General features: G+C 32.2%; 2 protein-coding genes across 5 annotated transcripts in view; one reads left to right on the top strand and one right to left on the bottom strand.

The window, feature by feature from the left end:
- NEGR1 (neuronal growth regulator 1) overlaps nt 1-17,618 on the bottom strand; it is an 886,690-nt gene that overhangs the window by 861,188 nt on the left and 7,884 nt on the right. The gene's annotated exons all lie outside the window — the stretch shown is intronic.
- The window catches only part of LOC129398700 (rab GDP dissociation inhibitor beta-like), a 30,535-nt gene extending 12,917 nt beyond the window's left edge, over nt 1-17,618 (top strand). The window contains exon 1 of the mRNA XM_055117330.2: nt 1-17,618. This exon is cut by the window's left edge and continues 12,917 nt beyond it. Coding sequence (XP_054973305.1) covers nt 14,350-14,838 — 489 coding nt within the window. The 5' untranslated portion in view covers nt 1-14,349 and the 3' untranslated portion in view covers nt 14,839-17,618.

Genomic DNA, 17,618 nt, shown 5'->3' with positions numbered 1-17,618 from the left:
AATCTATATTCGTAAACAACATAAAATAATTTACTCGTGCTTACTAAGCGCTTACTATGAGTCAGGCACTGTTTTTAGAATACACACGTTTTATAAAAATAAGTCCTCAAACCATTCTATAAAATATGCACTATTGGCACATAGGGTTAAGCACTTTGTCCGAAAGGTGGTAGCAAGATTGTGATTTAAAATGAAGCAGTTAACTCTAGAGATGACACTACACATAAGTATGTTCCACTATTACTCTGTCAGATACTTTTCAAACTGACTAACTTGCCCCAGTAAAATGGGCTATGAATGAAATACAAATTTTCTAAATAGTTGCTTTAAATTGGAATATAATATTTTAAATGAATCCCAGTTGAAATTCAATACAAATTCACACTTGATTCAGTATTTCATCCTACAGTAAGGAAACCAAATTCTTAAAAGCTGACATTTACATGCAGATTGCATAATTACATTTCTTTCTGAAAAGTGAACGAATTACAAAAATTAGTCTAGAAGCAAAATATAAACAATTGTTGAAGATTAACAAAATAAGCAGAAATGTAAACATAAAATGTCTGTCCATATTAATATAGATATTTCTGAAATATTCTAGATATAGTTATAGCTTTTGTTTATATTATACAGTTAGTTGAATTTTAGAAGGACCATAAATGAGCATGTTATAAAAAATCATTTTAACATTTTTGTTCTAGGAGGAAAAAATCATGTTTTACAGTAGTAGCAGAAGTAAACAAGTCAGAATATGAGCCTAAACAGATGGCCACAGAATAAGCTGACATTAAGTTGGTACTATAAATGATGAGACCATAAAAATGTATAGCTTTTTCACTACCCTTTCACATATTTACATTTATTGTCACTTAAGTTCATAACCAATTTGGAGACCAACAGTGTGGTTTTAACACCTAGCATAATGTATTATAAATATTTTCAATTCTGTCACATTTTAAAATAGAAATTTAATAGGCAAATCTTCTAATAAATGTATAAGCATGTTTCTCAAACTTCATTATGCAGAACACTGGTTTAAAGAAATACTTCTCAGAAAAAAAATCCAAAATAGTTTTATTAAAACTATATATTTGTTAACACTATAGATTTGCCAAAATGGATATTTAACATTGTCATATTAAATACTGAAAGGCCTTGTAATTAAAAAAATGTTTCTAAAACTTTTTTTTCTATGAACAAAATTTCATTGAGCACAAATTGTGGTGTCCGGCACCACTTTGGCAACGCTTGGCATAAAGCATGCAAGGTCCCTGTTCTTACACAGAGGTAGTGGGATACTACTCAGCCACAGAAAGAATGAAATCAAGTCTTTACAACATGGATGAAACTGGAGGCCATTATCCTAGGTGAAATAATTCAGAAACAGAAAGTTAAATACCACATGTTCTCACTTAGAAGTGACAGTTAAACAATGTGTAACATGAACATACAGAGTGGAATGATAGACATTGGAGATCCCAAAAGGTGTAAGGGTAGGACCAGGTGAGGGATAAAAAATTACCTATTGGGCACAATGTACTTTATTTGGGTGATGTATACACTAAATGCCTAGACTTTGCCATTACACAGTATCTCTATGTAACAAAATTGCACTTGCACCCCCTAAATCTATTTGTTTTAAAAAGAAGGGAAGAAAGACAATAAATACAGTATCATGAAAGAGCATATCACGTGGGGGAAAATGGGCATCTTAACATTTCACTGGGAAGCTATCCTAGATTGGATAATTGGGTGGCAGGGCCTGCTTGCTGAGAAGGAACCTTTTACTCGGAAACGTGAGTGGCCAACAAAGCCAGAATGGTATTTCCCTTACTTACATAAGGTTTGGAAAGTGAAGTGGAATAATATATGTAGAAATTATGATTTCTATAAAGGGAGTACATTGGGAGATGAAGCTGTGCCCTGCCTGAGTTCTGGAAGCCTTCTCCTGAAGTGAAAGCTCAAATAGCACTGGTTTCCTTTATAGTGACAAAAGAAATCTAATTGGAACACAATGGGAGAAGAATACACAGGGTTCATTACTTTTGTCCTTATTAAAAACTATTTTCTTCTGTTGTTGTCTGTTTTTCCTGTTTCCACTTGTTTACCTGACATATATAATAAGCTTTTGAGGACAAGAGATTTTTCGTTTTTGTTTTTTCTAGTGGATCCCAGTCATCTAATAGACTACTCTCATATACTAAATGCTCAAGCACTATTAGTCGTATCAATGAATAAATCATTATTATCTCCTTCACTCAAAAAGCAAAGAGGTTTATAAATATCAAATTATCATTTAAATTTATCTCCATGAATGTGCAATAAAGGTACATATATGCTTAATTAGTGGTACATTATTTGAAGACATTTGTCTTCTAAAATTATTCACAACAGCATATAATGCTTTTTAAAGCAATCTCTTATAAAAAAAATCTGAAGATAATGTTGGTCAGTTAACCAAAAAGTAATTTATTATGTGCATACCATAAATATTTTATTTTTACTTAAAATATGTAAGTGTATATTTATGTACCAGTCTTAAAACGTCAGGTCAGCATCTTTTGTTAGCAAGTAACTAAGGGACTAAAATTCCACACTGTATTTCTTCTATCACATACTGCTTCCACTAAGATTACCATATTTTCAGTTTCTTGTTCTTCAAAGAGGAATGACTATTTAAAGACATTTGTGAAGCATTCTGAGTGTAGAAGTCATCTAGGTTTTAATTATTTTCCTCCAAATTTTTTAGTTACCCCATCTACATATACTTAAATATTATTAAAAATAGTTATTTTTAAAAATTACCTTTATCTAGTATTTTCAAAGAATTCAACTTTGTAGAAACAAAAGTCTTTCTCAACACATTCATATTTAACAGACTCTGCTAATCTCAAAAGGCAATTAACAAGTTTATAGTCATATTAAAGAGAAGTTTACTTACATGCTGTAGGCATCAGATTTTTTTAGAAGAGTGCTGATCATATATAAGTCAGCTGAAGGAGATTTCTTAAATATTTTTATTAACATCATGTAGATGGATAAGCATTCCCATTACCAGTCCCCAAGAAACACCATTTGGAGAAATGTTCATCAAGAGTGATCAAAGAGCTCTATTTCGTCATTCTTTGAAATTACCTATGCAAGTTGGATGTTTTAGTTCTCTGGAGTGAATAAAATCTGCTGTTATAGTTAAATATACGCTTAATAAAAGCGACCTTAAAATTGCTTCTTAAAAGTTGTGATGAATGTAGTCAGTCAAAACAAAACAAAGAGAATTTTTAGAATCTAAAGTTATCTATACTTGAATAGTTGCTGTTCTAACTTTCTTGAATTACTGCTATGTAGGCATATCTTTTGGCACACACACAAAAAAAACTCTCTCTTACCTCTTATGTCCCAAATTAAGTGAAGTGATAAACAAACAAAAAAAAATAAAAATGACAATGAAAAAAGATGTTGATGGTATGTGGTGGGAAAAGATTAATTTTCAATATATCATACTTTCCCTGATTTTCTTATCCCTATGTAGATTCATTTCCCCTTAGATGTTTCCATCATTTATGTAATACATATATTCACTGGAAAGAGTAAAATATGATGGGGAATGGAGCACAAAAGGGGAAACGGTGTTCTCTGGAAATTAGAGGTATCACTAACTATGACAGGCATATTCAATATGGAGGCTAAAATAAAATCAAAAGCTGTTCTGGAGTCCACTGAAAATGAAATAAAATCTGTAACTCTGAGTAGTTTATATCTGTGTAATCATTAATATGGAGACAAGTATACAGAATAAGAAATCAGACTGAGTTCCAATCCAAGCTTTGATGTTTACAAGACATTTATTATTCATAACAAAAAAGAGGTCTTTCACCATCTAAGCCTGTGTTTATTCATTTGTAAAACTGGAATTTTAACACTTGTTCTCCTTCCCTCATAAGGCTGTTGTGATATTTAAGATAATATATAAACAATACAACATTTTAAGATACAAATATTATTTCAAAGATATGAAAGAAATATGTTTAAATTTAAATTTAAAATTTGTAATAAATATTTACAATTATATCTTGATGCTATTTTAATGGGATTATTTAGTCGCATTAAATAGCTAGATATTCTATATTAAAGTTTTAAATGTAGAAATTAGTCACTATAAATGATTAATTATATTTTGAACAATAAAGTCATATTTCTTTGTTGATATCTTATGCTACAATGTCTTCTATTATTTGTTATCCAAATTAAAATAACATATATATGAAAACTAAATAATTTTAGAGTAGTATTTTAGTTCTTAAAAACTTTTTAAATATTTTATGATATTTAAATGAATTACTTTTAATGACAGAAAATACAGCCCCTACTAACTCGTACAAAACATTTAATAATGCATAGACTTTCTCAGTAATAATCATCATTTAAAATGATAATGTTTTATTTCTTCGTAGAAAACTACCTTTTTGAACATAAAGAGAAATCTAAAATAATGTACCAAAGTTTAAGTTTTCTACAGATGGAAAACACATTAACAATAAATTATTTTATTTATGTCATTTTGAAGATTATGTTAATATAATAAATTTATAATTATTATAAATTACTGTACTGAATAAATTTTAGGTTATTTATTTAACTGTCATTTCTTCATAAGATAGTTCAATGGTTGCAAATAATTTAACATTTTCTAATTAATCAAAGTTGAATAACTATATCACACTACTAATTTCTGTATACCTTACATAGCAGATTTTTTTTCTCTAGCCTACACTTACACTAAACTCTTGGACAATCTTTTTATTTTAATTATGCATAACTGATGATAGCTGTTTGCCTGTTTAACCACCAACCTATCTGATGATGCCAAATGAAAATCATTCAAAATTGATAATAGATTGACTCTTTCATTAGGAAGATAGTTTTGTTAGCCTTTAATTTTAATTAATTTTGTGATAGTAAGGTCAATCAGTTTCAATATTTCTATTAATCTTTGAGTACATCAAACTTCCTCTTTTACATTTTTTCTCCAAGAAAAATAACTGAAATGTAAACACCCAATTTAATTAAATAACTAAGAATTAATTTGAGCCTAAAGTATGTAACTAATATACTACAGAATAACAAGTCAGTTGTTAAGTGTATTTTAAGCTTTCAAGAAAATGAAATATATGCAATCAATAAACTACTTATTGAATTCCCCACTAAATGGTAATATACCCTGTAGGCACCAGAAACTAAAAGTTTTTACCTTTAAAACCAAACTAAGAATTATTTGTTTCTTAAATCTCTAAGGCATGCACTATTAAGCATACCTGCTAAGAACTTAAAAGATACTTGAAAAATCTTCAATGAGCTTCCTATTTTTATAAATTTTAAAAATAATTTTCTTAATAGGTTATACAAATCATAGGACTGTCATCATTATAACAGAATATTCAAAATAATTTTCCAACTCTGAAGTTTATTTGATTAGTCCTACTAGATAGGACTTAATTCTTCTTCCTTACTTGTGATGTCCTATTTTATACTCCCCTATTCAAAAAAATACTACAGTATGTACTCTAGAATTCAAGTGATTTTATTAAGTAAAATTCCAAAAATAATCTTACTTTGAGATAGCATTAAATTTTTAAAATATAGCACCTTACTAAACTCCTAAGATCATCGTTTGTGAGAATATTTCCCATCCATGTTATTACATCATCATAATGTTATTGATATTAACATTTTCTGGGAATATGGCAGTTATATTTACAGAAAAGTGTGCCCTTGGCCTCACAAAACTTCTGGTGAGTAATTGACATAACATTGTAATGAACTCTAAGAAGGAGATGCCAATACATATTTACCTCAACATATATTCCAAATGGATCTATGTAAACTATGTTAACTAATAAATTTTAATAACTTAATAAATTAAAAATGCATATGTACCATAAGTACATACACTGTCAAACTAAACAGTAGTTTAATCCTCAGTACTAATAGTAGTACTAATCCTCAGTAAAGGATTCTACTGAGAGAAACAAGTTTTTTATAGATTCACTTACTCATTTCTACACACCAAGCCTGTTCAAGGCCTTAAGAGATACAAAGGCAATTAAGGTAACAGCACTAGGTCTATGGCTGGGTAGAAGTCTTTTATAAAATATGTATATAATTAACTAAAATACAAGAAAGGAACTTCTTTATATTGACCAAACACATTTTATCAAATCCTGTATTAAATGCAAGGTAAATAAATTCACTAGGTAAATACATTCACAAATGTGTGTATGTATATACATACATAAAAATCTAAAAAATGTACCAAGTGTGTGTGTATATATATATAGATAGACAGATAAACACACACACACACACACACACACACACACACACACACACACACCCCAATTTGGAAATGAAAAAAAAACACCATTGAGCTAAATTTAGAGAATAAATAGAACTTGAAAATTATTAAAACCCTTTTTTTTGAAAATCAATTGATGAGGAGGAAAATGTCCCACACAAGACAGGGCAATAGCAAAAAGTCCTATCTGAAATAAAGAATAATTAATAAGTCCCTAAAGCATACCAGAGGGTAAAGAAGTAATCACGTTATCAGAAAACTTTGATGTGGACTGCTATCAGCTAATTCCTTATAATATCGATGAAGGTTTATTGTTAATATTTCTAAAAATCTTACTGGCAACATTTGTTTATTTTGTACCAGGCATGATGTTGAGGAGCTTCCAACGTTTACCTTTTTTAATTCTTAGAACCTATAGGTTAGGCATTATCATTAACCCATTTTACAGTGAGGTAACCAATCGGAATCAGTTTCCTGACCCAATTTTTAAAATAATTCATAGAAATATGCCACTATTTGCAAGGACCCCATCTTACATACAATGCATATGTAATTTTAAGTAGAAAAATGATGAGGCTATTAAAGGGTTTTATGAGAAATTTGAAATAGCAAGAATAATATATTCTTATATAGGAGAAGAAAGGTGAACAGGAATTTTAATGTGAAAAAAGAATATTATCAAGAATTTTCATTTTAGGGATTTCCCCATACTAAAATTATATACATTGTGCCCTACTTAAAGCTAGATAATACAGAAAAGTCCGGATATTGTCTGTAAGAAAATAGTTATATGTATCAAATATTAAGATAATTTTTGAATGCCACAAGAATATTCAGAAAATCAACTCACCAATTATTGAAATTGCTAGAGAGAAGTGTCATCCATTCCATTGTGCATAGGCATGTTAAAATAATTGATAAAATAAAATCACAGAAGCATGAAAGTGCTATTTCAATGAAGAATTATTTGCAAAAGAATTAAAGTATCGTTTGCTTTGTTGGTAAAATAAAGCATCAGATGTCCCTTACACATATTTCAACCAAGAAAAAAGGAAAACACAAGTCTATTGAAAAAAGTATAGTATAGTAGGAGAAACACATAATGATGGTAAGAAGATTATGATGCTAACAGAAGAAATGATGAAGAAAATAAACCTTCATAGACTTTCAGAATATGTCAAAAACTGATGATAAATTTAGAGGAAAATCCATGTATAAAAGTATTACAGAGAAAACAGTATGAAAGAAAAGCATCCCAGATGGAAAAAAAAAATAAGTCCAAGAAGTAGAAACAATATGTGTGAGATGGTCGTCATGTCTTCAGACATACTCTACTCTTCACGGTATCAGAAAGCTGTCTTGAATTTAAAAGAGGTGAACCTGAGATGTTATTAGGGAGAAAACAGAATACACCAAATACAATATAACATGTAACAATTTCTTTAACTAAATTTTTCTGGCCATAAATTATAGCTATATTAAAGGAAGAGGAGGAAGGCAGCATAAGAAAGAAAACTGATAATGAAAGAACATGAATTGTGTCTGACACTGCTTTTGGCACATTCACATATATTATTATAGTGTTCACAATAAGTATGGGAGTAGCTCTCAGTATTTCCATTTTACAGACAAGAAAACTGAGTCTCAGAAAAACCAAATAACTTGCTGTGGCCGCTGAGCTAAGAGTTAGTGAAGCAGAAATCCGCACGTAAGTTTTTTGTAACACACAACAGTGTTTAAGAATATAGACTGAATTACAATGTAAATTCAATAGATAGGAACTTATCTCTTATCATCATTGGATCTTAAACTCACAGAAAGTGGATAGCATACTACAGGGACTCAATGCATAAATGCTGAAATTGGGTGAATGAACTCCTGAAATAACAGATCACCTATAGGAAAAACTATACAATGAATGGAAAAATATAAATTTACAAAGAAAGAAAAATTAAAAATCAATTCAAGGATTCTAGAATTTAGTAAACATATTCTATACAAATATACAGGATTAATAATTTTAAATAATATAAATCAATGCTGTTGACTATGTCTGTTACATTCTTATATATAGCCAAATGAGATAACAGACTAATATAAAATTGATAGAATAAACAATATAAAATGGAAGGGTTTAAGAATGCGAAGAAGGAGCTAGAAATGGGTTATAAAGGTTTGAAAGCCTTTTTTAACAATATGAGAGAAAAATAGTACTGTACTGGAAAAGCTTTGGATATGTAAAGCAGCCACAGCCATCATAAAATTTACACTTCTCTTGGGTACACATGCAAAGTCTCTAGAAGACAGATATATAAGCACATTTTAAAAGATTCTTAAATTATGTGCTATTGGATACAAACAAGTTTTCACTCAATTAGGCTATAAACTATATAAACTACTTCTACCAGCTAGCAGAAAAAGGCAACATATCTAATATGTTTGATTTTATTCATTGATGGCAATTAAACTTAAGACTCTATAACTTACTACTGACATGTTATTGAAATTGGAGTACAAGGAACTTTTATAGGTCTCTGAATCTTTGGATCTTCCTATCTTGGGAAATAATGCTGCTTAAAATTATTGGCTGCCTAACCCCTTTCAAAGGAGTGAATCAAGGTGATTCAGCTGTTCAGGGTTATATCAGGATGGGCATTCAGATGATTAAACTAGGGACTTGGAATACTATAACAAGGAACTACTGATTTTCATTTCTTTTAAGGACTAGAGTGCACAAAAAAGCTTCAGGACATATTGTGGCTTTTGAAAGGAAATGAGTCTGAGCTTTGGAGACACACAGGCCTAGGATCAAATCATGGTTATGCATTAATAGCTGTAATAAAGTTCGGAAAATTACTCAGCTTCTATGAGGTTGTTTCCCCATTTGTAAAGTAGAAAAAGTATAGTTTGTTGTGAGGATTCATTGCAGTGACCAATACATTATACCTAACTCTAAGTGATGTTCAATAGCTGTTTATTTTTTCTGTTATCAATAGCTTGTAATCATTAGGGATGGAATCATTTATGGATGAGAGTTTTTTTTCAGAATATCTATAGTAGTTTTAAAAATTCAAAATTTTCCTATCTAGTAAATGCATGTGACCTTTTAATATATATGCATATATAATATATAGCATGTACATTTAATATGCCAAATATATAATCTCATTTAAACAATTTCACGTTTCCTCAACTATAGAACATACTTTCTCGATGTTTTTAATCACTGTAGACTTAGAAGCTAAAAGGCAGTTGGTGCTGAGTAAATGCGTAATAAATGAATAGCCAATAAATCTATCAATTGTTTTGATCTCTTTTAGTAAGAGTTACAAGATAATGAGAAAGGCACTGGGCTTGGGATAAAGGACTTGGATTGTAATTGTGGCTCAGCCACTGCCTAACTGTTCCACCTGGGTCAAGTTACCTTCCCTTGCCAAACTACTTGGCTATAAAAGTGGGAAAGAAATAGCTTATTGTACACAGCTGTGAATGTATGTCATATATGGTAGATGTTCTGGGACTGTGGATTCAATCTGAATCATGATCTTGATGATGGCTCCATCATCATGACTATAAAACACCATGCTATGCATTTTGCAAATATGCAGAATTAGGACAAGCATTCATACATAATTCCGAGCTTTTATTCAGTATATTGCCTAGGCAACAATGGCAACGTATAGGGAAAGTTCTTGCCCATACCTACTGCTTCTGAACTGCATTGCCTTCAGCATAACCTACAGATGCTCCAAGGAACCATAAGAACATATCTAATCCTCAATAATTATTTGCTACACTATCCAGAATCCAGAGTTTGCTAAGTTTTTAATGCTAGTCTTATCAACTATTCCAATATTATCACCAGCTGTCGTATCTTCCATTCTAAACTGCCACAAATGTTCATCTTCATCCTCTGACTCTTTCACTGTCATTACATATTTCTAATTAGTCTTACTTCCTCTCTTCTGTTTCTTTCCATTTCTCACTTATGTCCTCAATGTTTCATGTGACCACCCAATTATAGTGATCTCTCACTTCAAGTAGGTGAATCAAATCACCATCAGTCTGCTGAGCATAAAATTTGTGATTCCATTTCTTTTGAGTGCTCTGGGTCTGCACCCTAACAGCTAAAACACGTTTTAGTGTGTTTCTACTTCCACATGTGAAGCCAAGTGCCAATACATTTCAAAGTGAGATTAGCAGAAAAAAAGCAGCATAAAATTATTAGCTAATGTACTTTTAGTACTATGTGTTATGTACTGTTAGCATTTTACATGTAATGTCTCATTTAATCCGTGTACTTCTGTTGTGGAGACAAGGCTTTTGTTCAAGGTCACATAGCCAGTAAGTAGAGAAGCAGGAACTCAAGCTCTGGTTACTTCCATTCTGGATGCCTCAAAGCATGAACAATTTCAATAAAACTAAGCAATCATGATAGATGATAAACTTTGCAAATAAGCAAAAGTAACTTCACGTCTAGAATTAATAATTGTTGAACAAAAATAAGTAGCATAAGCTCAAGAAAGAGATGCAGAAGATTTTTCAAAGATGTATTATAATCCCTCAACGATGTGAATAGGTTCTTGGAAGCCGCAACTTTAAGTGAAACAACATACAACAGGTGATTGAATAACATCATTTTGTTCCATGTTGCTTCCTTATAATGCTGAGGAGGGAAGAAAGGTTATTTTCATTATACATCATTTTGCTTAAGTCAGAGTTTCTAAAAACTTATCAACAACATTAAATGAGCACTTACTGTATATATAATATCCTTCTGTGAACTTATTCCAAAATATGGCCCCTGACCCAATTGCAGGTCAAGGTATAAAGCTGCTATCTATGTTCTAAAATAAATATAGACTAGTAACTAAGAAGGAAGATATACACCTGGATGAAAAATATAATTTTCAAACTTCAATACGTACAGTGTATATCACTTCATCATGGAAAGGTTATATGGTTTGGCTGTGCATCCACCCAAATTTCAACTGGAGTTGTATATCCCAGAATTCCCACATGTTGTCCCAGAATTCCCACGTGTTGTGGGAGGGACCTAGGGGAAGTAACTGAATCATGAGACGTGGTCTTTCCCATGCTATTCTCATGATAATGAATAAGTATCACAACATCTGACGGGTTTATCAGGGCCTTCTGCTTTTGCTTCTTCCTCATTTTCTCTTCCTGCCACCATGTAAGAAGTGCTTTTTGCCTCCTGCCATGATTCTGAGGCTTCACCAGCCATGTGGAACTGTAAGTCCAATTAAACCTCTTTTTCTTCCCAGTCTCGTGTATGTAAGTCCAATTAAACCTCTTTTTCTTCCCAGTCTCATGTTATGTCTTTATCAGCAGTATGAAAACAGACTAATACAGAAAATTATGGGTTTAGAATTTTTCAGTTATGTAATAAATTATAAGAAACTAAATATATTTTCTCTTATTATAGTTCTAAATAATGAAATTTCTGGGCTTGATTCTATGTCATCCCAATTGATCTAAAGTTTAAGGTAATTTGATGAGAAGTCACTAATACAGCTTAAAATGCTTTCCTCCCTCCCTTTCTTCCTCTTCCCTTCCTCCCCATCTCTACTCTGATTCTTTCACTCAACATTCAGGTTTTGAACACTAATAACCTACCAAGCACTAACTAAGTAGTCTACATGTCATTTTCTATTCAACTGATCAATGACCAAATATATTAATTTGAAAATACTTTCAAATCAAATATTATGTATCTAAATATATTCTACTGTAAGAAATATTCTATTTATTAAATTAGAAAAACTTTATGATCTGTTTATTAGATACCCTTATATAACAGGATAAATGTCATTAGAGAAAATACATAAAATATCTTCTGATTATAGCTCTTATATTCACAATATCTCTTAAATTCATTAATACCTCTAAATTTAACTTAGTTGCATGAAAAGAAAGGGGTTTCTGAAGACAATGGAACACACATTTTCCATGGCCCTTTAAGTTATCTAAAACCTTTACATATTTTATGGCAGTAGCCACAGCTTTAAACATACGCTAATACACACACAAACTCTATCAACAGCATGAGCATGAGCACTGGACCTATGTCCAAATGACTTAGAAAAATTCAGTAAAGAACAACTTTGTTCTGGACTGAAAAGGGTTATAAGCATCTTCCCTAAATTGAGTAAATTACCAGCTATTTGGAAAGTACAATATATTGGCTTTTATTCAAAAGAGCAACATTTAATGCTGGCAACACTGCCAAATTCCTCCTTTCCTCTATTCTCCTTTTCTTAGAGAAAGTGATTAAGCGACCAATTCCCATGCCAGCTGAATGCTTGTAAGAGCATCAAAGGTCCTCTGTCAGAATTCAGAACCTGATATGGCTTAGAAACCACTACACCAATAGATAACATCCTCAACATTATAAATCAAAGCCATATGACCACATTAAAATTCTATCAGCTAGTATCAATACACTGTGGTTTATAAAGTACTGTTGACCTACCTCTAGGAGATGGTTAAAATGATACAAAAGTTATGCTCTGGTTTGGGGCATGTAGCTACTTTTTACAATTGAGTTATTCATCCATATTAACAGCAAAGTCTTTCTACCTCTATATCCTTATTTTGTTTAATTAAAGCTTTAGGAGAAAGGAAGAGAAGGCTCCATAAGTCGAGGTAGAAACAGAAATAAATGTTAGGAGGTCACAATAGACATTTTGCTATTTTGAACTGTTCCTGTTATCTGTTGATTATAATTGTCAAGGGCAAAAGCCTTCCCATATAATTTAAAATCTGGGATCTTCTTAAAATTATAACCACATTTCAAAATCTTACAACAACTAGGTCATTGCATTTCAAACTTTTCCGCTTAAACCGACAGTAAGAATACCCTTGAAATCTTAACATAGCACATACACACACACACGCAAGTACACACAAAATAGAAGTTAATCAAAGAATACTTTACCTTTATTATGTAAAATGCCTTATATTTTAGTACATTTTATTTAATAATACCTTTAGCAAAAAGTACATTTTCTTCAAAGTAGACTGTGTCCTGTAATTTAAATAATTTAAATAATATTTCCAATGTATATCTCTTAAACCACTAAGACTGCAGGAATTATTTAAGGCAGGGACTGTTGATATATGGATTTAAAAAAAAAAAAACACTTAAATACATTCATTTCTTCACTTACCCTTCCATTGATTCATTAATTCAAAAATTAGTAGATATTGGCCTGATACATGAAAGCTTCTGTGCTAAGGCCCTAGGGATAGCTGAATGAGCATTTTACCACTACAAACCCACGTGTTGTTCTTTTTTTTTTTTTTTTTAGTTTCCAGAATTTGGCTTTATTTTGCAGTATAGAAATCATTTGGAGCCATTTTGAGACAGAAGTAGAGGCTCTGTCAAGTCAATACTGCATTGCAGCTTGGTCCACTGAAGAAGCCATGCCTGAGATACAAAAGATGTGCTACACTTTACCCGCTTTATGTTCGATTCCTCTCCCCTTTTCTCTCATCAACTTTATTAGGTTAAAACACCACATACAGGCTTTCTCCAAATGACTCCCTATTGTCTGGAGTTTGGTTAGAATTTTATGCCCACATAAACCAAACTTGTGGCTAGGCTATTTGGGCCCTGCCATAACATTTGACATAACACAAAATATAAAGTCATAGGGAAAACTTCTGGATGCCGTCCCAAACCGTGGACTATTCAATTTAGAATCTCCTGAACCTCAAGAGGACAGATGGCACACAACCTGTATGGATCCAGCTCTTGAGCAGCAGAAGCACATAGCTACACTGATTAAAAGATAAACTGTCTCAAGTTGTCTGTATCGGTATCCCAATGTTTGTTTAAAACTGATCCAATTAAACTTTACAGTGAGTCTTTGGCAAGATATGGCGAAAGCCCATACCTTTAACCACTCTATGGCCTTGGAGAACTGCCCCAAGGATTTGCAAGGCTAAGTGCTATTTATGGAGGTACCTATATGCTGAATAAACCCATTGAAGAAATCATTGTGCAGAATGGAAAAGTAATTGGAGTAAAATCGGAAGGAGAAATTGCTTGCTGTAAGCAGTTCATCTGTGACCCCAGCTGTGTAAAAGATCGGGTAGAAAAAGTGGGCCAGGTGATCAGAGTTATTTGCATCCTCAGCCACCCCATCAAGAACACCAATGATGCCAACTCCTGCCAGATCATTATTCCACAGAACCAAGTCAATCAAAAGTCAGATATCTACGTCTGCATGATCTCCTTTGCGCACAATGTAGCAGCACAAGGGAAGTACATTGCCATAGTTAGTACGACTGTGGAAACCAAGGAGCCTGAGAAGGAAATCAGACCAGCTTTGGAGCTCTTGGAACCAACTGAGCAGAAATTTGTTAGCACCAGTGACCTCCTGATACTGAAAGACTTGGGAACAGAAAGCCAGATCTTTATTTCCCGCACGTATGATGCCACCCACGTGTTTTTCTAATTGAAATTAAAATGACAAAGAAAAACAGAAAATACATCTTCACAAAATATCAAAAAATTTCTATTATTTATTCATAATGATCTTAAAAGTTATACCACATTTTTTTCTGTAATAGATACAGCAGAGTAATTAAAACTCAATTTGATAATGATTATGACTGTAGAAAAATCTGAGATTTTAGTCTCTAGTCATACGGTAATTTTTGTTTCTACTGGTTAATCTGAAACACATAAAATACCTGACAAAATAAAATGTGAACCAATTTAACATTTCCTTTAGAAAAGCAAAAAGACAGGTAATAGGATACTCCTAGGGAAAAAAAACAATAAATTTTATTTTTTCATATGCACAGAAAGTGCCAATGACAATCTTTAATCTATCAGCAAGCTTCCAGAGAAATGTAATGAATGATATCAAGAAATTTAACTTCCTTCCAAATTCAGAAATCCTCTCTAGAGCATCCCTGAGAGAGTCATTTAACGACAGTCTTAAATTATCATTTCTCCTGAATAATTACAGAAAAATGTACCAATAGTAGGACTCAATGACAATTGCTTATTTATATATGAGCCAGACACAAACATAAGTGTCTTTTAGAAATTGTTTTACAGAAGTAAACGAGAAGGTCACCACATCATCTGATATACAGTTAAGAGGGAGAGGTGGCTTTTATCTATAACTCTGGCTACTTGAGAGCTTGAGGCATAAGGATGGCTTGAGGCCAGGAGTTTGAGACCAGTCTGGGCAACACAGTAAGACACCATCTCTAAAAATAAAAATAAATTAGCCAGGTATGTTAGCACACACCTGTAGTCCCAGCTACTCAGAAGGCTAAGGCAAGAGGATCACTTGAGCCCAAGGATCTAGAGGCTGCACTGAGCTATGATTGTGCCACTTCGCTCCAGCTTGGGGGACAGAGTGAGACTCCATCTCAGAAAAAAAAAAAAAAAAAAAGAAAAGAAAAGTGTAAGTCATGTGATGTCTATACTGTCTTAATTTCTGCAATTTTGAAACAAGATATGGTAGAAAAATGATCTGATTTTTAATCAAAAGATTCCACTGGTTTGAGAGACTAATTCCTACAACAGTCAAATAGTTCAATTAGGGATATTGTTATGGTCATATACTTCATAAAAACTAGAAACTTTCATTATCACCTCAGATGTTACTCTATATAAAGAAAGATCTTTAATTTTTATTAAATTCAATAGGCAACACTGTATGAATTGTCTTAGCATTCTGATCACACATCTACAAGCAGGGTTTAATCATAGTTATTTTTGGCTCAGTCAAAAATATAACACTGTTACTGAATCTCATCAATAAATGTTCATCAATTTATTTTCCACACATAAGAACGTTATATATTTTCCTACTGAAATTATTAAATGATATATTAATTCACTATTCCATTTATTCATTTGGTTTATTAACATAATCTGTGTATGGATTATAAAGCCTCTTCTTTTTTCTTTGTAATATGCCTCAATATTCTTATGGTTTAACTTCTATGCGTGTTTCCTTAAAAAACTATTACATCCAGTGCTGGCGAGCAACACTTATGGTGCCACTGGCAAAGCAGTCACTCAATCAAATATAATTAAAATCACAAAAACTATCACTTTTCACTGTGCATCTATCAAGGTTCTACAAACAACACTTAAACCGTTTTGGATATTTAAAATGGGAGAATTTAATGCAGGAAATGTATTTTAAAGGAGATGGAATACCTGGGAAGCCAAATAGAAGGTGGTAAGATAACCCAGTGGTTAGTAACATCAGGAAGCCACTACTACTCCTAGGTTGAAGGAATAAAGGGATAAAGCAGTAAAGAGAAACACAGGAGCTAGTTATCAGTTGGAAGTTGGAACAAAAATGGTTCCAGTGGGAGATGAATACAGTGATATACACTGCTCAAAACAATGAAAGAAGGGAGAAATGCCCTAGCCCCTCAATTCATGATGTTGTCCCTTCACCAAAGACTACTTTCCATTGGCTAACGACAGCCTGAAGATACTTGGCAAGGAAGACTGGGAAATGTAGCTTGAGGGATTAGCTCCAGCCTCCACCCGCAGACCCCCCGCCACCCCCATAACACAGAATAGCAGATGGACAAAGGATGGGTCTGGCCAATCAGGCCTAGAACTGACACAGACCATGATGTGAACATTTCTGTAAATTCTTTAGAAGTCAGGTATTGCAGTATTAACTTATTCCATGGAGTGATTTAATTGTAAAGTCTATCTATTTAAAACAAGTAGTGCATTAACACGCTTGTGTTCAAAGATCTATACAACTACATGGGCTTTTGAATTCTTCTGAACTAAAAAGATCGGGCAAAATACATTCATCTAGAAAATTAAAAACATTATCTTATACTTTTATTAATAGTTGTGTACTAATGTATCAAGTAATATATCTTGCCAATAGAACAGTTCTGCAAATCAATATAGGTAACATTGAGCATTTATTACATATCCTAGAACATATTTTTCCAGATTGACCATTCTGATAATTCATTATCCCTGCTCTTTTTAAAAAGAGAAAAAACTCAGGATTTTAAAACTATTTCTTCATGATACTATTTAATAAACATATAGGTTTTAAAATAGTGCCTTAATGTCCTAAATTGAAAATATCGGTAAAGTTGAACTGTGTATTTGGAAGGTATAATGCATCAATGTGTAGGAATAACTCAACAGAAAATGTGAGAGTCTCGAATATTATTCCAAAAGTACACCATAATTGATTTTTACTGCTATTGGTAATTCTGTATTCTC

The sequence above is a fragment of the Pan paniscus genome, chromosome 1 (genome assembly GCF_029289425.2).
Source record: "Pan paniscus chromosome 1, NHGRI_mPanPan1-v2.0_pri, whole genome shotgun sequence".
Taxonomy (NCBI): Eukaryota; Metazoa; Chordata; class Mammalia; order Primates; family Hominidae; genus Pan; species Pan paniscus.
Note: the sequence above shows the minus strand (reverse complement) of the source record. Positions and strands in the feature narration are given on the sequence as shown.